Source organism: Tarenaya hassleriana, unplaced genomic scaffold, assembly GCF_000463585.1.
Source record: "Tarenaya hassleriana unplaced genomic scaffold, ASM46358v1 Cleome1, whole genome shotgun sequence".
Classification (NCBI taxonomy): domain Eukaryota; kingdom Viridiplantae; phylum Streptophyta; class Magnoliopsida; order Brassicales; family Cleomaceae; genus Tarenaya; species Tarenaya hassleriana.
In genome coordinates this window covers 4083557-4103622 of record NW_010960187.1, presented here as the reverse complement: position 1 = coordinate 4103622, position 20066 = coordinate 4083557, and the positions used below count along the sequence as shown (strand labels likewise).

The 20066-nt window shown below is 34.8% G+C and overlaps 3 protein-coding genes across 5 annotated transcripts; 1 reads left to right on the top strand and 2 right to left on the bottom strand.

Moving 5' to 3' along the window:
• Window positions 1-2911: 2911 nt before the first annotated feature.
• LOC104809985 lies at window positions 2912-3856 on the bottom strand. Its single transcript, XM_010536137.2, has one exon. It carries the CDS (start codon window positions 3725-3727, stop codon window positions 3113-3115), a length of 615 nt encoding a protein of 204 aa, XP_010534439.1. The 5' UTR covers window positions 3728-3856; the 3' UTR covers window positions 2912-3112.
• Window positions 3857-8807: 4951 nt separating this feature from the next.
• LOC104809973 lies at window positions 8808-10331 on the top strand. Of its 2 annotated transcripts, none has more exons than XM_010536126.2 (3): window positions 8808-9285; window positions 9532-9857; window positions 9953-10331. In XM_010536126.2, exons 1-3 carry the CDS (start codon window positions 8868-8870, stop codon window positions 10121-10123), a joined length of 915 nt encoding a protein of 304 aa, XP_010534428.1. In that variant the 5' UTR covers window positions 8808-8867; the 3' UTR covers window positions 10124-10331. The 2 variants fall into 2 exon arrangements, with proteins under 2 accessions (XP_010534428.1, XP_010534419.1); XM_010536117.2 differs by having other exon boundaries at window positions 9947-10331.
• Window positions 10332-12528: 2197 nt separating this feature from the next.
• Window positions 12529-17324, bottom strand: LOC104809963 (squamosa promoter-binding-like protein 14). 2 transcript variants are annotated; one of them, XM_010536100.1, is made up of 11 exons: window positions 17007-17324; window positions 16203-16791; window positions 15878-16077; window positions 14982-15790; window positions 14815-14889; window positions 14622-14729; window positions 14414-14531; window positions 14188-14323; window positions 13960-14104; window positions 13284-13868; window positions 12529-13164 (listed from the first exon to the last, which is right to left on the bottom strand). In XM_010536100.1, exons 2-11 carry the CDS (start codon window positions 16766-16768, stop codon window positions 12766-12768), a joined length of 3141 nt encoding a protein of 1046 aa, XP_010534402.1. In that variant the 5' UTR covers window positions 16769-16791; window positions 17007-17324; the 3' UTR covers window positions 12529-12765. The 2 variants fall into 2 exon arrangements, with proteins under 2 accessions (XP_010534402.1, XP_010534410.1); XM_010536108.1 differs by having other exon boundaries at window positions 14982-15784.
• Between the last annotated feature and the right edge of the window lie 2742 nt (window positions 17325-20066).

Below are 20066 nucleotides of genomic sequence, written 5' to 3'. Positions count from 1 at the left end.
TGTATTGAATAAGAAAATTAGGCCGAAAAACTTAGATTTGATTAAAGGTTTGGACTTCATCTGAAATTTGGTTATACAACGGTCGAAATATATATCTACTCGGTACCAAACAACTATTTTGAACGATTATAAATTACGTATCATTACATGGACGGTTGTTATTTATAATAATTTCATCTTGGCCGAATCTGTAATCGATATAAAGGAATTATCCAAAAAATTCAATAGAAAATCTACCACGGAATCTTGATGAAAGCAAGAAAGATACGTCAAATACATTAATGTGGCTGAAAAATGGAAAACCTTTTCCAAAACCCCTTTTCTGCTCTTTCATGGCTAACGTCATTAATTAAAGCTTTTGACTTTCAACATCAACTTTATCCATGTATCGTGCATATGAATGAATATATATATACACTATATTGTTGGAAACATTTAATACATTATAAAATAGAAGCTATTAGCTTGGTGTTATTAAAGTAAAATATTCTCGTTATTTTTTTTTATCAATTATATCAATCAAATAAATAAACTTATTTGTTGATACCCTAGCATATTGGGTTGGGTCTCCGATCAAATAGAAAAATAACGTAGAAGATTTGACCTTTTCACATAAAAAAATAATAATAATCATATGCGGTCCAACAAGGCGATTTGGTCATACAATAATGAAACAAAAAAAGACAGAGCAAAACGGAATTCGAGTGATTGCCCGATTCAGACCAAATTATAAGCGCACCTACCACGAACCATCGTATCACTTAATACTCTTTATTGGTACACACGCATACATATTTGCAAAATAAAAAATAAAAAATAATATATGGTTCCACGGCCACAGTTCAAGATTCTTTTATCTTGGACCTTTTTTCTCTCTCTAAAATTTGTGTATATATGTATATGTATATATATATGTATATGTATATGTGAATTTGGTAGGAATCGTTGGGGAAGTTTGACTTTCCATGAGTTATAGTATTTGTTATGTTCCAACGCTCTCTGAGTTAGAATTTCGAAGTTGTGGACATGTGGGGGGAAAATCAATTATTATATAATAAAAATTCCCAAATGAAGGTGGGTTAAAACAAATTTACTTCATTTCTTAGTGTTTAAACCAATAATTGGCACATGGATATAAAATAATGCCTATTTATTTTCTTTTGAGTGTTTAAATTAAAACCAATAATTGGCAATTGAATATTAAAATAACAAGTAATTATTATTTTCTTGTGAGAAGTATGTGAATTTCTCTAGGACTTACAATAATTAAGATAATCGTATTAAATTAATACTAAATTTTTATAATTTTGTTTAAGTAATTAATATTAAGTTTAATACATGAATATACGGATGAAAATCATATTTTCACATCCAAATACATAGCATGCACATGTCTCATATATTTTGTGTGTGTGTGAACTCATAGTAATGGCTATAGATTCTCTAGCTGTATTCAAAAAATTTGAAAACGTTTCATGCAGGCCATTTCGTTCGTTTTGACTCTGCCATATCTTATACGTATATTTTAATTTTTAAATTCCTTATTATACAATATTACTTATCATTTTTAATAATTCGCACGTATGGTAGGCAACGCATAATCCGGAAATGTTTATATATATATATATATAGTCAAGTTATTGAAGATAATATATTGTCGCCGCCAGATACAGCCTGCCTCTGTTCTCACATAACTTCCAAAATTTTTTTTTGGTTGAAAAAAAAAATTAGACCTTAGCAAATTAAATATTGTAAAAGTAAAATTAGATAAAAAGAGGAAACGAAAAACATAGAGACGGCTCTTCGACAAATCTACGGTCCATGCAACAATCAACGTTCTCCGCAACGAATTATAAGTTTTAATGTTTATATATGCATAAATAAAATTTTAAGTGAGATCAATTATAAAAGTGCAATATATATTCATTTGTATTTTCCATTTTATATATAATAATAATAACATAGTATGGCAAAGGAAATATTTATAAACTGAAAACTAATAGTACCGTTATACTAGTAAACTTGTTAGGGACACAAAAATATATAATAAACAATATAAATGGAGAGACCATTCAAAAATATTATATAATAATTTTCTTTAATATTTGTATATCATTTTGAAACAAATTATGCCTTTTTTACCTTGATCATGGTTTAGTTTAGTCGGAATCATTTTGTTAATTAGAAAGGTAATCTCATGTTTTTCAAGTAAGTAAATAGTACGTAAACTTAGTTGCTAAACCAGTATTCATTTGTATTTTTTTTATTTCCGTAATAATAATAAAATGGTATGGCAAAGGAAATATTTATAATTTGAAAATTAATAGTACCGTTAAATCTTTTATAAAGGTAAATTTGTTAGGGACACTAAAAATATATAATAAGCAATATAAATGGAGAGACAATTTAAAAATATTACACAATAAAATTTTGATTTTTATATCATTTTGAAAAAAAAACTATGCCTTTTTACATTGATCCTGATTTAGTTTCGTCGGAATCATTTTGTTAATTACAAAGATAAAATCATACTTTTCAAGTAAGTAAATAGTACGTAAACTTAGTTGCTAAACCAAATTTAAAAGATGACAATTTCCAATCTTACTCTCAAATCAAAGAAAACAAGGTGACGTAATATTTTAATTACAAAATTATAACACATTTTCAGTTTTTAAAATTATATAATGAACAATCGAGTTTTTTTTTCGTAAATATTTTCGGCATAAGTAGTTAAAAAAAATGGAAAAAAGTTCGGCTAACATGAAAATTGTATATTGATCACAAAAAATTAAATCAAGACAAATGAATCTGCGTGTCTTTTGTACTAATAATCATTATAACTAATCATACATTAACACATAATAATATATATTAAACGCAAGATTGGAACACCATAAACGTAATTAATTACACATATATGTATGAGAAGACAAAATATATCTGGGAGACAAATTGTAATTTACATGTGGAGATTTTTTTTTCATTTTTTACATTATCATATGATCATTTCTGTTAACAGTAAGCCAAAAAAGAATTAATGTATATATTTTTTTTATTTTTCTGTTTTTTTTTATCTCCCAAGAAAGGAGGCGAAAGAAATAAAATAAAAAATCTACAGAATAGAGCCTTCGTAAATGGTTGAAAGTCTCAGCCGAAACGAACGAACCGCGAGCTTCGCTCGCCGAGACGTGTATCTCTGTAATTTCCGTACTGAACCAGATCTCGAGAAACCGCCGGAAACCTTCGTAGGGGCGGTTTTCTTCGCCGGAATCCCCTTGTAAACCGTCGATTCTCCGGTGCTCCCTTTCGTATCGCTCGGCTGACTCAGAACCACAACCGGTGAGATCCGCCCCTTCTTGCGGCGGCGGGATTCCTTCCCGGCGGCGTTCTTAATCGCGACGCTGGCTTTCACGGCGAGAGCCGCCATGTCCGGCGCTGTGAGGCGGTTCTGACGCTTGGAAATCGGGAGGACGAAGTAGATCTGATCCGCCTGAAGCTGCTCATCCGATCCTATAGCTGGGATGAAATCGTCGTAGTAGAGAGAATCGGAGTTACATATGAAATAGGAGGTAGATCTAGAGGAAGACGAAGCAGCCGATTCGGCTTCCAGGACCTGCGACGCTAACACTGGAACATTGTATTCCCGGAGATCGCCGTTAACCGTCACGATCTTCGCCGTCGGCGAAGATTCGCACTCGCTCCGACCCACAGAGACGCAGCCACCCATTTCGCAGACGTTGATTTCTTCCGTTTTCCGGTGAAAATTTGAATTCTAGAGAGAGAAAGAGACTGTTAGAGAGAGAAGGGAATACCAAAGGACACGAATAGAACGCGGATAACTGAGGCTGCCAGGCTGTGGTGAGCTATATATAGAAGAAGGTGACGTCAGGAAATACTGAACCGTCGAAATAACAAACCGGGAGCTGATTTGTATTACGCAATCACGCGTTGTGAATTTAGTTGTCCATTAGTAGGTTTATGTTAAGCATCACACAATATGTAGCACATTTTTTAAACCTTTTTAAATGATTATTTTTTGTTAATTAGAGAACTTAATCACCCAAAACTTATTCCATCAAATTGCCAGCATTGTCAAGTTGCGGACACTAAATGCAAAACAGCCATACATAAATAGATATGAATTTTTATTATAAATTAAAAAGAGATTTTATATTTTATGAAAAAAATAATAACAAGAGTCCGGATTTGCAGGGGAAGTCAGCAATGACGTGGCACGCGGCCAAGAGAGACGTAACATGTGACTTAATGAGGCGAAAGTGAAAAGAGAAGGAAACTCGGTGCAGAAGGAGACGGCATCAACTTGGTGTTTGACTTGTCTGTAACCACACAAAACTCAATATCTGTTTCTTTACCATACTTAATATATATATATATAAATTAAACACTTTCACGCACGTACAAAGCCAATTACTGAGGGTAAAAAAAGATCATTTTATAATTAGTGAACAATAATAGAGAGTGATTCTCAGTGTAGCTTTCGCTGTTGCCCTCTTCAACGTGGCAGCATTATAATATTTTATTACTACTGACTATAATTCCGCCATGGCTTTCTGAAATGAAACTTTGTTTCAGTAATAGAATATTCTGGGCCGAAATCCAGATTAACATTGGAGTCGAGATTAAGTTATATGATTAGAATATACACCTCTCTCCATAATTTAAGGTTTGAATTAGTAACAGAATAGACGTTTTATATCTCATTTCGAACTGTCCAAATTAGATTTTTGAAATGAAATTTTTCTTCGATTTTTCAATGAAATTTTATTGTTTCATATATAGTAAACTGCAATAGAACGATCCATAATATAATTAGGATTCCTATTAGTCGTAATATTAGGGTCAACGTTTTGGTTTGAGTTCGATTTGAATTGATGATTTTTTTTTTGGAATTTTTTTAGAAAAATTATTTCAATCGACTTTTATATAGTTTTATGTAACTTTTTATTATTTTTATATGAGATTTAGATACAGTTATGTATTTTTTTTTATTCGATGTTTTCTATTCAAGTTTTTTAAATCGGATGAAATTGCCAACGTTAGAGTAATATGTGGATATGAGCAATAAAGAAAGATTCAAACGCTGTTCCATGGTCGTAGTTAACTAAACTTGAAATCTGGAATAAAAAGGAAAATATAATAATAAATGTATGATAATAATAATAATTGAAATATAAAATACTGTAAACGGTACGAATTACACAAAATTTAATATTTTCCATGCAACCGAGTAAACTCGGACAGCCATGCAAAAACACAGGCTTCACGTGTTCACTCGTTGACTTGGTAGCCATAGCAATATTTATTACAGTCTCGTTCCAAATAAACGTTTGTTATTTTTATTTAAATTTATCAAATTCACTTTTATGCATGGACGGTCTCTCTTAATCAAACTTCAAAGTTTGAACATATGGTCAAAACAATCACTCTCCCTACAAATATATTAATGCAAATTACAGGTGTGTATATATATATATATATATATCCCTAATTAGTTTTTCAAATTACTCTATCCCGTAGGCACGAAATTTCATGTACTATATATTTTATTGGCGATATTTCAATAACCATGTGTCAATTTGTAACGATCTTGTGAAATTTTTCTCTATTTTATCCCCTTGGGCTATTAATTTGCTTCGGCCGCAAGTAAAATAGCTCTGGTAAGCAAACATTTGAAATGTACGAGTATTTCATACGCTTGGTCGTGCGTACGTGACCTTGGAATGTAATTGATTTCATCCCGGTTATGTCCGGTTACATTTGGTTATCCATACCGATTTTAGATTGTGTTGGTTCTCTGGTTTCTCAGACCTTGAGATTCGTTTGGTTCTCTTTGGAAAAAAAATGTTGGCGGTATATGTATATAATTCTAAAATATGTATGTTACGTATAATAACTATTAATAAGAATATACGTTTAATTTATGGTCTGAAATACAGAACGTTCAAAACCTAACCGAAATAAAGATAACACCACCACGTATTCCAAGAACTGCCGTGTGCAATATTTATTTTTTTTATATAATAAAAGGGAAAACAATTCCCAAATGACAGAATCTTCCCACGAATTAATTGCAGAACTTAAAAAAAATCCTTGTTTAAGATTCGCTAATTATAAAAAAAAAAGATTGAAAAACTAATGAGGTTCGGTATGTGTCTTCGGATAAGGTGACTTGAGATACGACATTCACATGTTCGCCCGACAAAAAAATATATAAAATATATTAAAAAACACAACCATATATATATATATATATATATACATTTATTAAAACAAAACCCACACGCACGTCGTCTTGTCACCTGCCAGAAATATTCCTAATTTCTGGTAATCTAACAACTTAAAAGTAATCGTTTTTGGTCATTACTCTTGAATTTTTTTCGATTTCCCTATTAAATTCCAGTTAAATGTTTATGGTTTTATATATTTTATACCGTATTTCTCCAAGGGCCCGTAAAGAAAACCAGAGGCCCAATATAGTTCTTGGCCCGAATAAATTGGGCTTACGATCAATCTTAATTTTAAATGGGCCTTAATTATACTGGGCCCATATTTATCCGAGCCGACTTTCTTAGCGACGTCGTATAATGGGCTGAAAAAACATAAATAAAGCCGTGATTTGGTATTTACAGATTTCATAGGGACAGTAGAAATGTATCAAAACGAAATTATACGAAAACAAAATTCAAAATTTCCCACAAAATCCATTCAGGAAAAAAAGAAGATAGTATCATCATTATATTATAGAGATAAATATTTTATTTCGGATAGCACCATATAAAACTGTATTCGGAACGAATTAATACAAAAAAATGAAACATTTATTAACTTAGTGCTAACTATGCCCATTATAAGACAACATGTGTAATTTATCGCATTATTTGAATATTCGATTTTCATTATTTTTATGATAACAATTGGATATCACCGAATTATCATCGAGTGAAAAATGTTTAGGATAACATCCAAAACTGAAATCGTAATATAACCTAAACTAAAAATGGATATGAGAATATAAACGAATGTGTTATCAAGAAATGACCAAGAAACTTCGTTTTTTCACCAATAATAGTTTAGAATACAGCGGATTACAACCGTGTGAATATTTTTATCTTAATAATTCGGATTTTATTCCCAAAAAAAAGAAGAAGTTTATATATATATATATATAATTATATATATCAATCATAATGTATGAATGATTAATATGGGGATGAAATGACAGTGGGAATCACTTGCGGAGATGAACAAAGAGAAGCAATTGGCTCAAAATGAGAGTTAGTCAAAAAAACGAAGTTTTAATTGGGAGAGAATCTTTTTTTTTTTTTTTGGTTGTCCCGAGATGCCGTGACAGCGCACCGAGTGAGAAAAGTTTGTCACCAAAAGATTTTATTTTACCTTTCTTATAAAATTTTCAAAATCCGAATATAAATCGGTTGATGAATCTTCTTCCCCCAATTTTCAACAGACCATGAAAAGTCGATTGAGGTGAAGAATATTATTCCAATGATTTTCTTTTATAACAAGTAATCAAAGATAGGGTTAGGGTCTACATGCGTATATATTTGGATTTATACATGCAAAATCAACCTCAACTAAATAAATATCTAACGAAATTTAATCCAGACTCAAAATAAACTGGACATGAATTTTTTATATTGAAAAATTGGAGCGAATACAAAATTCTCCTAAAAATGAACATGAATTAAATCCGGATTTTAAAAAAAACGGTTCCAAATTAACCAAAATCAAATAAAACTCGATACATATATACTTTTTAAAACATAACAAAAAATGCAAACATTTAAATCCAAACTCAATAGAAATATTATACTAATTTTATACTTCAGAAATATTATACCAATTCGTCTTTATACAGAGTTTTATGCCAAATTGAGTTTCAAGTTTAATTCTTTTATTATTGAAAAAATGTTTGTTGAGATTTTCGCCTTCGTTCAAATTTTAGATTATTTTCCCATTCAAATTCAGTTAATTTGGTTTAAAAAAATCATATTCAATCAATTGATAGATGGAATTCAATATAGACACGATTATAATGTTATTTTGATAATGTTATCTTCGACTAATCCCTAGACCCGTAATAATTATTATACGAATTACTTTTGAAAAATCGAATAACCATATGTATACTTCCACAACAAATTTATTGGAAGTAAAAAATGAGACATAACAAAATGTGAATTGTATATTTAAACATTAATCCAACATATAAATATGTATATAAGTGATAGAATTAATATTGTTAATCAAATCAATTATACCAGTTGTAAACATGGAGATCGTATCAGGACACATGCAAATGCATGCATTGTTGGACACAATTAAGGCAATGAGATGAAGCATCTTCTTGCTTTTCTAGAAACTCCAAACTCTTGTCCTTGGAACTGAAACAGTTCCTCAATGTCAGAGAGAGAGAGAGAGAGAGAGAGAGAGAGAGAGAGAGAGAGAGAAGAAGAAGAAAAAAAGAAACTTTTTTCCCTCCATAAATATTCTCTCATCTGCTCCCAACAATTTCACCACTCAACATTACCTCTCCGTACGAAAACAATCCTCTGCTCCAAAGGAAAAGAAAATGATGAGAAGCAAATCCATAGTGAGTCCCGCACACAGCAACACTGCCGCCACATCAGCTCTGACCCGGTCAGCCTCCGGCGTGGCAAACCCTGCCACATCAGAACTCAGGCGGTCGGTCTCCGGCGTGGAGAAGCCGCAGAAGAAATCTGCGGCGGCGGGGATGGGAAAATATTCTCTCATCTGCTCCCAACAATTTCACCACTCAACATTACCTCTCCGTACGAAAACAATCCTCTGCTCCAAAGGAAAAGAAAATGATGAGAAGCAAATCCATAGTGAGTCCCGCACACAGCAACACTGCCGCCACATCAGCTCTGACCCGGTCAGCCTCCGGCGTGGCAAACCCTGCCACATCAGAACTCAGGCGGTCGGTCTCCGGCGTGGAGAAGCCGCAGAAGAAATCTGCGGCGGCGGTGATGGAATTTCCGGTGTCACCTCAGCTAATACTAGGAGAAGAGATGGTCCACTTCGGACACCCACAACATGTCGCCGCGAAAGTGGAGTTGCCGGATTTGTACACGTGTTCCGGTTGCAAAGAAGACGGCGCCGGAAAACGGTATGTATGCCAGCAATGTGATTATCAGCTCCATGAGTTCTGTGCTTTGGCTCCTCCTCTTCTCAAGGCCCATCCTTTTCATTACCAACATCATCTCCTCTTCTATGCCAAACCCTGTAAGCTATTATTCTCTATAACCTTTTCGGATGGAATCATAATCAATTTCTTTTTACAAAGTTATTCATTCACACATGTATAGAGATAGATCTAGGTCTAGGTATGAGTTTTTGAAATCCATATAGCCTTTGGAACAACTCTCCAGTCTCCATAATTCTCAATTCATACGAAGAAAGAATGGAACTTTTGGCCTTGAATACACGAAATCTGAAAAGGGTCTATGGTCGAAATCCGATAAATTTCAGCGAAAGGAGGAATCGTGAAATCGAAGTGCGACGTGTGCGGGAGAACGCCGAAAGGGTACACATTCAGATGCAAGGCATGCGGTTTCCAGATGCATCCATGTTGTGCGATGTTGTCTCCGACCATATCATTCTCCGGCCATCCAAATCACGCGCTGAAGCTCCTCCCCGCCGGAGGAGACGGAGGAGGAAACTACGTGTGCGGAGAGTGTAAGAGGGGAAAACGGTCGGGGAGGGTCTACAGGTGTACGGTGTGTGAGTATCACTTGCATGCAGTCTGTGCCAAGGAAATGGTGAATGGCCTCAGAGCCAATGGGCTCAAATCCAAGGTATTTTAGGGAAACCCTAAGCCATTAGTGTGCATATATGTATAGTATTGTCATCATCATGATCTGACATGGTCATTCTGATAACGAAGGAGAAGTCTCCGGCGGTGTTGGGGACGGCGGCGAAGTTGGCGTCGCAGGTGGTGATCGATTTTCTCGGCGGAATAATGGAAGGCATCGGAGAAGGTGTAGGCGAGGCATTTCTCGACGGCGTCACTCGCGGAGGAAATGGGCCAGCTAGGATTATTCCACGTGGCAGGGGAGGCTAATTTTGGGATTTTGTAATTATATAGCTATATACACATCTATGATTGTATTGTATCGTATGTGTGATATATATATTTGAGGTTTGCTAAAGTGTATAAGTGGATGTTGGCATTTCTCTAAGGTGGGATTAGGGTTGATTTCGAAAGGGTTGGGTTTGATGTCTTGTATGTCTTATTTAATATTATTTGATTAATTGTTGAATATTTTAAAGGAAATATGTTATGCGGTTAGCATTATTTATGTAATTTATTATATGATAAATATTTGTATTTTGGTTCGCTTATGGTATACATTTTGGTTCATATCCATGATAATTCTTTGGATTTCGTCTTGTTATAATTTATATCTAATTGATATTTTATCGGATTTTGAATCTTCAGTCTCTATTAAGATAAATGTTAATTTTTTAAAATATTATTATTATTATTATTATACAATTTGAATTCAATTAAATTGGTTAAAAATGTATTCAATTGATTTTTAAATTAGATTTTGCTTGAATATTATACATTATTCAATTCAATTGGCTGAAATTAAACTCACAATCTTAGATTTTATTATAGAATAATATATGCACAAGCACAAATACTATCATACATAAAGCAAATCACATTTGGTTAAGTTTATGATATGATGAAAAGTTTAAATTTTAAACGTTATATATAGGGAAGCAATGTAATTTGATTATTTAGACTTTTGTGTTAGATACGGAAAAAAATTGAATGGGAAAAGTTTTCGTAGCATCTTGGAAAAGAAAGGCACATGAAAATCAAAATCCCATTTAAATCAAATATAATCGACGACACCCACCACCTTTGTTTTTTTATAACTCTCATTTATTTTTATCTTATTCTCTTTTGAATCAAAATTTCATTTGGATTAATTTCCAAAAAAAAAACAAATTCATTTGGATATAAATTTATCCTCCATTAACTGTGCCTTCAACTGTCTGTAATTCATATGATTTAAAAGTTATTTGATTTGAAAATCATATCCACATTCTATTTGATTATAATTATATATTATTTTATTCAATTTATATTAAATACTAGATGTGAAATAATCATTTTGGTTTTCTTTTTTTTTTTCTCTCTTAATAATAACAATAAATTAATTATATATTATTTTTACACTTTATTCTAACCCTTCCTTTTATTTTGTTTTTTGGAAATTAGCAAAATCGGCAAGTCATTTTGGCGGATTTGAATCTCACGCGCCAAAGCCGCGCGTACGATTTAACTGAGCGCACGTGGGCTCACATTGTGTTAGGATGAGCCTATATCTTACGATTGACCCATTACGGCCTGTCTTATAAATGGGCCTTTTGTTATTAATTAATAAAACTCAATTAATTTTAATGGAAAAAGTCATTTAAATAAATAAAAACTTCTCACGAAGGGCCTTATGTTAGATGTTAATATGATGATATGTTACAAATTATTTTGGATCTTTTTTTTGGTTTGTTTTAGAATTGATTTGATTGTTAAATTTTTTTGTAATATGATGATATGTTAGATCATATTTGTATATTCTTATGTTTTTTTATTGATGGAATAACTCGGATATATCAACATCATTAAAAAAAAAGAGATAATAAATCACATGATCATATATTTAATCAAGTATGAATTCAGCTAATGCGTAAATCAATTACTAAAATTCGGTGTTTGATGTTTTGAGAATGTCGACAATCCACGTGGGAATAATTCGTTCATATATAGTGGGTTGCATCAACATTATTCCTCGACGTTTTGTCAATGTTTTCCCCACTTTCTGATTCATCGACACTCATAAATTTGTCTTTAAAAAACGAAAACTCTCAAATTACGAAACACGATTTTCGAATATAAAAGGACCAAAATGAACAAAACGGATCATATGAAAGCACGCCACCAACCAAGTAGAAGAGATGCTACGATGACAAATCAATTGAATTGGTAATGGCGATGGGGAGATTTTGCTTGAATAGTCATGTTATAACGACGGTGTGGAATAAATTTTGCTCTACAATCATTTCGTTATGGACAAATAAAAAGCGAAATAATTATGTAAATGAGTCAAATGAATTTTCGTGGCATGTTACGGAGGAGGATCTATCGCGTTATGTCCTAATCATGTGGGTGTTCGCCACGTGGCACTTAGCTAATCTCGCAAGCAATCAATATGTTTGTATCGAAAGCAAATGCATAATATTATTTCAGTTGTTTTAAATCTTTATTCTATAGATAATAAAACCAAAAATACATTTTAGCAGCGAAACCGAAACATTACCTCTCAGACCCAACTTGTACACTTTACAACAGACAAGAACCAAAAAAAAAAAAAAAAAAAGAAAAAAATCTTTTGTCGTCAGAGTTAAATTTATAAAAAGAAAAAACAATCAAAAGAAGTAAAAAGAAACACAGGATTGGCCAAGCATATTACAATATATTATTATGTATCCATAACTTAGATTTCAACTCTTGATTACAGCCAATTCCATCTATACCCCCCCAAGTGATAAAGCCTCGATCTGCACCCGAGGGCAATTTCGTAATTTCAGCTTAGAGAGGTTATCTATTTGGGGGGGGGGGGCGGCGGAAATTCTTCAGAAACTTAACTTCATGAACCAGCTCTCTGAAACCAAAGAACAAACACTTGGAGTTTACATTGGGCCGTAATCAAGGCCTCCCCAGCTGAAATGGCCGCCTTGCCGAACGGTGGGGAAGGCGTGCATGAAAACGCAAACGCAAACGCAGACCGCCGCAACCGCCAGCATTGAGTGGATCAGCGGCGTCGGGAACAAACGGTTCGAACCCGAGACCCTTCTCCCGTACTTCAAAGCCACAGTTCCGCACGTCTCACACGATCTCTTACTCTTACTCCGGCCCATCATCTGCTCAATACCCTCGATCCCGATGTTCATAGATACTTGAAGGTTCCTTTTATCCGCGAGTTTCCGAGCCACCAATGTATTGTATCCGTGGTTGTTCCTCACAGCGGCGTAGCTGTAAGGAGTCTGCCCGCTTGAATCTCGGAGAGTATTCCAGGAAGTTAGTCCGATCTGAAAGAAACAGACGAGGAAAAGAACGTATTTTTGTTTCGGGGTTAAGAAATAATAAGAATCTTGAAAGAGATTTTTGATGATTGATGGAAACTACAAAGAATTGTATATGTATGTACCTCTTGCGGGTCGTTGGTCAAAACGTCAATCATATCTTCTGAACCCGATGAACAAGCGGCCAAATGCAATGGCGTGATACCGCCAGGTCCAGAGACATTGGGCGGGAAGATGAAGCTTTTAGAGGAATCAGGTGAGGGGTTAACGGAATAATGAATCAACATTTCCGCCATCTTCGGGCTCCTCCTCTTCACAGCACGGTTTAGTAACTGAATCTCAGACAATATATCCCAAGACTCGGTGTTTAGGCCATCCCTGTCCGAATTCCTGTCTACAACCATGTCCAGGATAGTTCGGACGAGAGTACAGTAGTCTCTTTCAACAGAGAAGACAAGAAGAAACTTGAATCGGGTTAGGGCGAAGTCAGAATCGCCCTGAAAGTCAGAGGACATATGCTTCTTCTTCTGGAAAAGCCATCCAAGCTCGTTCAAGAAGCGTAAAACTTCCTCCCTCGATGTCGGAGAACTGTGTGCTTGTTCTGTAATATCTCTGTGATGAAACTTGCCTTCAAGGTGATTCAACTCTTTGCAAATGGTAGCGTTGGCAATGATCAAAGGAAAACTATCAACCCTGAATCCATTCTCCACCTATTCACATAGTAAGACGGGTTGGGATCAAGACGAAAAAAAAAAACAAAACCCAAAAACTTTTTGAGGTTTGACTATCTGAAAGTCTTACCTCGATGAAACAACGTCCCAGAAAACTGTGACTTGGACCCTGGATCCTGAAACTATTTACGTTTAACTCATCAAATTCGGCTTTCCTACACGCTGATCCGGCTACCTTCAATAACGTGTAATTACCCATATGAGCACAACGAATCCTGCAGGATGGTGAATGTAAAGGTTAGGAGAAAGATGAGGAAACAACACCGAAATCACTACTAGAACTTCGATTTCGACTCACTTGATCCCGTCATTGGTCAAGTTTCTACCCTTTACCAACAAGGTAGTTTCTTCCCCGGCTACAACAGCAACCGGTGAAACTGAGATCAACTCCGGGGAATTCCACGTTCTCCAAGATTTGCTAAGACGAATCTTACCTGCAAACATTTCATAGAAATGATTAGTAAGTTACAATCACGGAAATAGCATCCACCATTACCGGAGAACTTTTAATAAGCTCCTATTACCATCTTTGTATGAAGCTACGCGTCTGCCTGTGTTGACCAGAAATCTCGAGTTCCTCCAAAAATCTGAACGCGAATCTTGAAGCAGAAATCTGACTCGTTCCTGCAAGTTCTCTTCGAGCTGGGAAACAAAACAAATTCTCCTTCAAGCGTTCATAACATAGTAAGAACCGAAACCAATCAACAACAGAGCGGTCGGTAATATACTCACTTGTTGCCATGCAGAAGCTGACATCGCTACATAGACGGATAGAACAACACATCCGGGCCTGATATAACTCTCCATTTCCGAGGGGATGTTAGTAAGCCAGTTATAGATCTGAAACAGAGGTTGATGATAAGCATTGTTAGGGTTCAAAAGAAGCAATCATAAGAATCCTGGAACACGCCAAGAAGTTACCAACCTGAGTTCTTAATGTCCCGGGGAGATGACTAGGATCTTTTCCAAGTAGTTTGAAGACTATCCTCCCAGTTCGGTCCTGTTTGAATCCCATAAACAAATTACCGTAAATGGAATGTTTCACCTATACACAGATTTAAGCCAAAAATGGAAATACAACTAGCTGCATACCTGGGAATCAGAATTTAAGCTAGGAGGAGAGTTATCAGAACCAGAAGAAGCATAACCCGATTGATGCCCAAATCCTTTGAATATATTATTCTCAGCTCCTCTATTTGATGCACCAAAAAGCTCGAGGGGAAGACACCCAGTCCTAAAACCTGTGTTCTTTTCATTCTTCAACCTCATGGTTTCAGGAGACGTCTGCAACGGGAACAATTCCTGCATGACAGGAGAGGAAGATGGAGATCTATCCTCTAACGGGTTACTGCTTGCTGACGAATAATACTTCCTTGAAAATGCCACTGTCGGTCCACTCTCATTATCGGGTGATGAGGTAAACAGTTGCAGAGATAAACTAGATCTAGTGTCCTGGACATGAGAATCTGAATCCTGTGAAGGAGACTGGTGACTGCTACTACTCCTCTCTCCACCAGCGGAAGGAACATCCAGAATTCTCTTCTCCACATTGGCAGTAATCCCAGGGTGGTCAGAAGAAGCTAACTTAGTCTTGTCACTGTTATTAACCTCGTCTCGTTTTTGAGACAACAAAGCCAGGGCATCCGGGGAAGATGAAGCTAAAGTTGAAGAGAGAACAGCTAGCAAGTCCATAGTAGATTGAGAAGTTCCATTCGTATCATTCTGGGGATTCGCAAGAGAGTGCTGTAGATTCTTCCCGGCTAAGCCTCCAATATTGTTCAACTTTGAGAAAAGATCCGTAGGCAAAGGTAAGGAATTTATCTTGTTAAGCATCTGAAGAAGTTGTTCCCCATCTGGCACAGTTGGAGACTCAATAGGTTTCACCTCATTCCTACCTGCAGCTTCCATACCAAGGATTTGTTAACAACATTAATATCTGAATGTAACAACAAGAAAGGGGAGAGACCGAATTCAGATGCCAAAATTACCTTGTGCACAAGCTAAGGCAGTTAACAAAGCCACGAGATCCATATTAGGATTAGGGTTAGAGTTATTATCACGGTTCCCAGGAACTACAGCCCGGGTTCTGATTTCCTCCGGCTGGGTTTTCCTTCTTCGTCGGTTATGGCCTGCCAATCTACGCCTACAACTTCTCTTTCCTTCGTCGAATTCAGACAGCAGATGAAACCTATCCCTCGTCGAACTCAGAAAGCAGATGAAACCTACAAGCACAAATTTCAACGGGTCAACCATTCCATGTCTAGATTGAACACTTTCAGAAGAAAATGATGATTAAACAAAAGGGTATCCAACCTGCTGCACTGTTGGCAGAACCTCTGCATCTGGTTTCCGACAAGAGCTTTAGAGGCCTTACTATGAACCTCGCACACTTTATGCCTTCTATGGTAATCCTTAGCAGTAGACAGATCCTCCGTACAACAATCCACCTGACACTTTGGGTAGTTTGACCCACCTGGTGATCCCGGCCGAACCTTTTTGTTCGGTCTGTTCGGTTGTGTCTCTTCCACTGGGTTCGGACAACTTCCCAGATTCAGATCAAGGCTTCTTTCATCTCCTTCACTTTCGCCGCCACCATTCCTCGAAGTCAAACCGCTGTTACTGCTGCTCTTGACACTGACGTCAAGTCGGACAACCTCTGAATCCACGGGCTTGGCTTCGAATCTCCGGCAATCCCAGTCCCACGTCTTAGGGTTCCAGTCATCTCTCAGCTGCAGCGTATGCGTTTGCGGCTGCGGTAGCCAGTGCGGGTGAAGATTCGGAATTTGGTAATAGAGATCGCGTTTTCTCCCGATCGGAGAAATGGATTGCTGGATGAAAACCGGAGCAGCCACCTGAGCGCCTACCTCATCCATGTCCATCGAGTTCCTTGATCTCTCAACAACTGCAGAATCAATCAAACCCCAAACAAGAAACTACTGAGCCAGTTGTTTGCTCCTCTGAATCAAATCATTCAAAGTTTTTTTTAAAAAAAAAACTGTCCTTCGCAAATAGGGAGATCACGGAAAAAGTCGGTCTCGACATCTCCACTGGATCATCTCTCTCCATCATACCGAGAAAGAAATTCGTATATCTAACGCGAAATCGAATCAAACGTACCTCAGCATCTCCGTCTCGATGAACAAGGACGCGGAATCGCAGCTACAATCACCAATCCTCCTCAAAGCCAGAAGTGTCTGACTAGAATCCGATCAAATCAACCCCGACATCGATACAAACAAAACAAAAACAAAATTCCTCAGATTCGAACAACTCCGAATCGAATCTTCGGCAGTTTCCAGATTTTCCGAGTTAAAATCGATCCGAAACAAGAAAGATGAAGAATTTTCCACCACAAAGCTTTTTTCCTCTCTTCCGCAAAACTTCTTTTCTTCTGGTTTGAATTTCTTCCTCTTCTTCTTCTTCTTCTTCTTCTTCTTCTTCTTCTTCTTCTTCTTCTTCTTCTTCTTCTTCTTCTCGAGAGAGCCCTTTCTTCCTTTGCTGTCTTCAACTTCTTACCTTCTACGAAACTTTTCTTTTCGGTTGTGGCACAAACTGTAAATTCGGACACTAAGGAGGGTATTTCATGAAGTACATATTAATTTAACAAATTAGGATATAAAAAGGAATCGTAGTTTATTATGACGCATATGCTTTGTATGAGTGTACATAACGTCAGGAGAATTTACAGTGGATTATTTCCAATATAAATTTGAAAATCTAATAATTTTGAAATTTTTTTATCTATTTCATTACGAATACAGAATTTTATAAAATTTTAAAAACATAATTAGTATATATATTTTATTCTGTATATAAAATTATATTATTTACATATACAATTGTATGCTATACTTTTTAAAATTAACTAATAAAAAATATTATGCAATGCTAGCAAAAATATAACTATTTTAATATCATGAATAATAAATGATATATGATCTTAAGTTTTTTTCGAAAATAATATCAATACAAAAAATCAACATAATGATTTTGATATTAAAAATATTAATTTTAAATGTCAGTTTGTCCAAAATATAATTTATAGTGATTTTTGTCAATTTAAACATGCTATATTGTCTTAGTTAAGAAACAAGAGAGTTGCAAATGAAGTTAAGGAAATTATAACTGCGAGGTGTTGTAAGTGGTTTAATTCTCTTCCTAAAGTGTATCTTCCTTAAATATATATATATATATATATATATATAATCTAAATCTAATATAAAATAAAGTTATCTAAATCCACTAAAACTAAAGCCTTGTTTGCAGAATATATAAAATATTCAATCTTGTTGTAATAAAAATAAAATAAAAACATCAATTCACAAACCTTAATAAGTATAAAAAGTGCAAACAGTTTAATAATATAACATTAATTTGTTATAGAATTTTACATGAGTATATTCATACACTCTCCACAATAATCGAATATAATGGATTGATGTTGAAGGATAAAATCATGGACAACATCATGTGATTTCTTTACCAAAAAAAACATGTGATTTATATTATTAGATTAATAAAACCCAAATTTATTTGGACGTTAACATGTTAGGTTATGCTATAAAAAAATGCTAAAGTATATTAATTGTCTAGCATCTAAACATGTTTTGTCCTAATATATATAAATATATGTATGTATATATATATGTATAATCAGATATTTATTTTCTTGCTTTCGGTTCGCATTTCCATCTCCCCGACCGCGTCGCTTGGGGAGTCGTTGTCACGTCATCACGTCGCCGCCGAGAATTTAGATCGAAAAGACGAAAGTACCCTTCTTGTTTCGGAATAACTACCGAAACACCCCTCATCCAAGTCTATGGATGGATCATGGATGGATGGAGATGGAGAATGGAGTGGAGCCCCGCGTTTCGCAGCGTACGGTGCTGTCGTCTCCACTCTCAAAACGACATCGTACGAAGGTATTTTATTATTATCATTATTATTTATTTTTTTAGCTGAATTTTCTGCCACACACATAATTCTTCTACTTAATTTCGTCTTCACACGTTAATCCTTAAAACAAAACGTCAATGTTGTTGGCCCGACTCAGCACGATTCTTAATAATAATAATAATAATAATAATATTAATAATAATTTTTATTATATATAAAATTATAAATTGAAAAATAAATAGATAATAAATAGAAAAAAGTGGAGAGGGAGACAGCTAAACGATGCATTTGGACGAAACTGTTCACTGATTCCAGTTTGTACTGTGCGTACTACCATCCATTACTACACCTCTCTCTTTTTCCTCCATTATTTTCTTCTTTTCTATTTAAATTAAATTCTTTATTTATGTATTTATAAAAAATATTTTTTTTTATCTAGATATCAATAATATGATAAAAATTATACCAATTTATATCCGAGATCAAATTCGAATTTTTCTTATGATAGTCGGGTTTTGTCCACCCTATTGTTGGTGACTTGGTGTAACGTGAGGAAGTTCTATTTTGTTTCTTCATTCGTTAACAGTGTACATTATTATGTAAATATTTTGTCCACTATGAGTCTTATTATTATTATTATTTTTTTAAAAACATACCCTAAATATTCAAATTTTCATTATTTGTTAGAAAAAATATATAAAAAAAATGAAACGACATTATTGTGTGTCCGTCGACATAATCTCTCAAACATGACAATTGAATAAAACTCTCTCGTATGATGCACTTACAGTACACGTGTATATGTATGTATGTATGTATGTATGTATGTATGTATGGCACAACAGAATTAAGATTAAAGAAAAAATAAAAACATAGTAAAGATAGTCAAATAACCACATGGTGGCCCAAAATTCAAAGTTAGGTCAAACGTGCAATGTATCGAGGCTAATCTCTTAATATAAAAAAATCTCCATGCAACATCATATGCTTCAACCCACCAATAACGGCCAAAATCATTTCGTATCTGTCCCATACAAAAGTATATATTATTATATACCGTCTTTTTTCAAAGGTTAAAATCATTTTTCATGTTAAAAAGATTTATATGTTATTTCGATCACATCGATGGGTAAGACTGTTTTTTTATCCTGCTTTTACCGCCGTATTAACAATTTTTACCTTCTGATAAATCTACGGTCAATTATATCAAATAGAGTAAAAAAAAGAAAGGGCGAGGAATGGTAACGTCCGTACGAGTATACAGAAGAAAAGATGGCACCA

Coding starts and splice junctions, on each gene's coding strand:
- LOC104809985 (XM_010536137.2), bottom strand. CDS start 3,727: ATGGGTGGCTGCGTCTCTGTGGGTCGGAGCGAGTGCGAATCTTCGCCG.
- LOC104809973 (XM_010536117.2), top strand. CDS start 8,868: ATGATGAGAAGCAAATCCATAGTGAGTCCCGCACACAGCAACACTGCC. Junction 9,286..9,531: donor CCTCTTCTATGCCAAACCCT/GTAAGCTATTAT, acceptor GATAAATTTCAG/CGAAAGGAGGAATCGTGAAA. Junction 9,858..9,946: donor CCAATGGGCTCAAATCCAAG/GTATTTTAGGGA, acceptor CTGATAACGAAG/GAGAAGTCTCCGGCGGTGTT.
- LOC104809963 (XM_010536100.1), bottom strand. CDS start 16,768: ATGGACATGGATGAGGTAGGCGCTCAGGTGGCTGCTCCGGTTTTCATC. Junction 14,532..14,621: donor CAGCTTCTGCATGGCAACAA/GTGAGTATATTA, acceptor TTTGTTTCCCAG/CTCGAAGAGAACTTGCAGGA. Junction 14,324..14,413: donor CGTAGCTTCATACAAAGATG/GTAATAGGAGCT, acceptor AAATGTTTGCAG/GTAAGATTCGTCTTAGCAAA.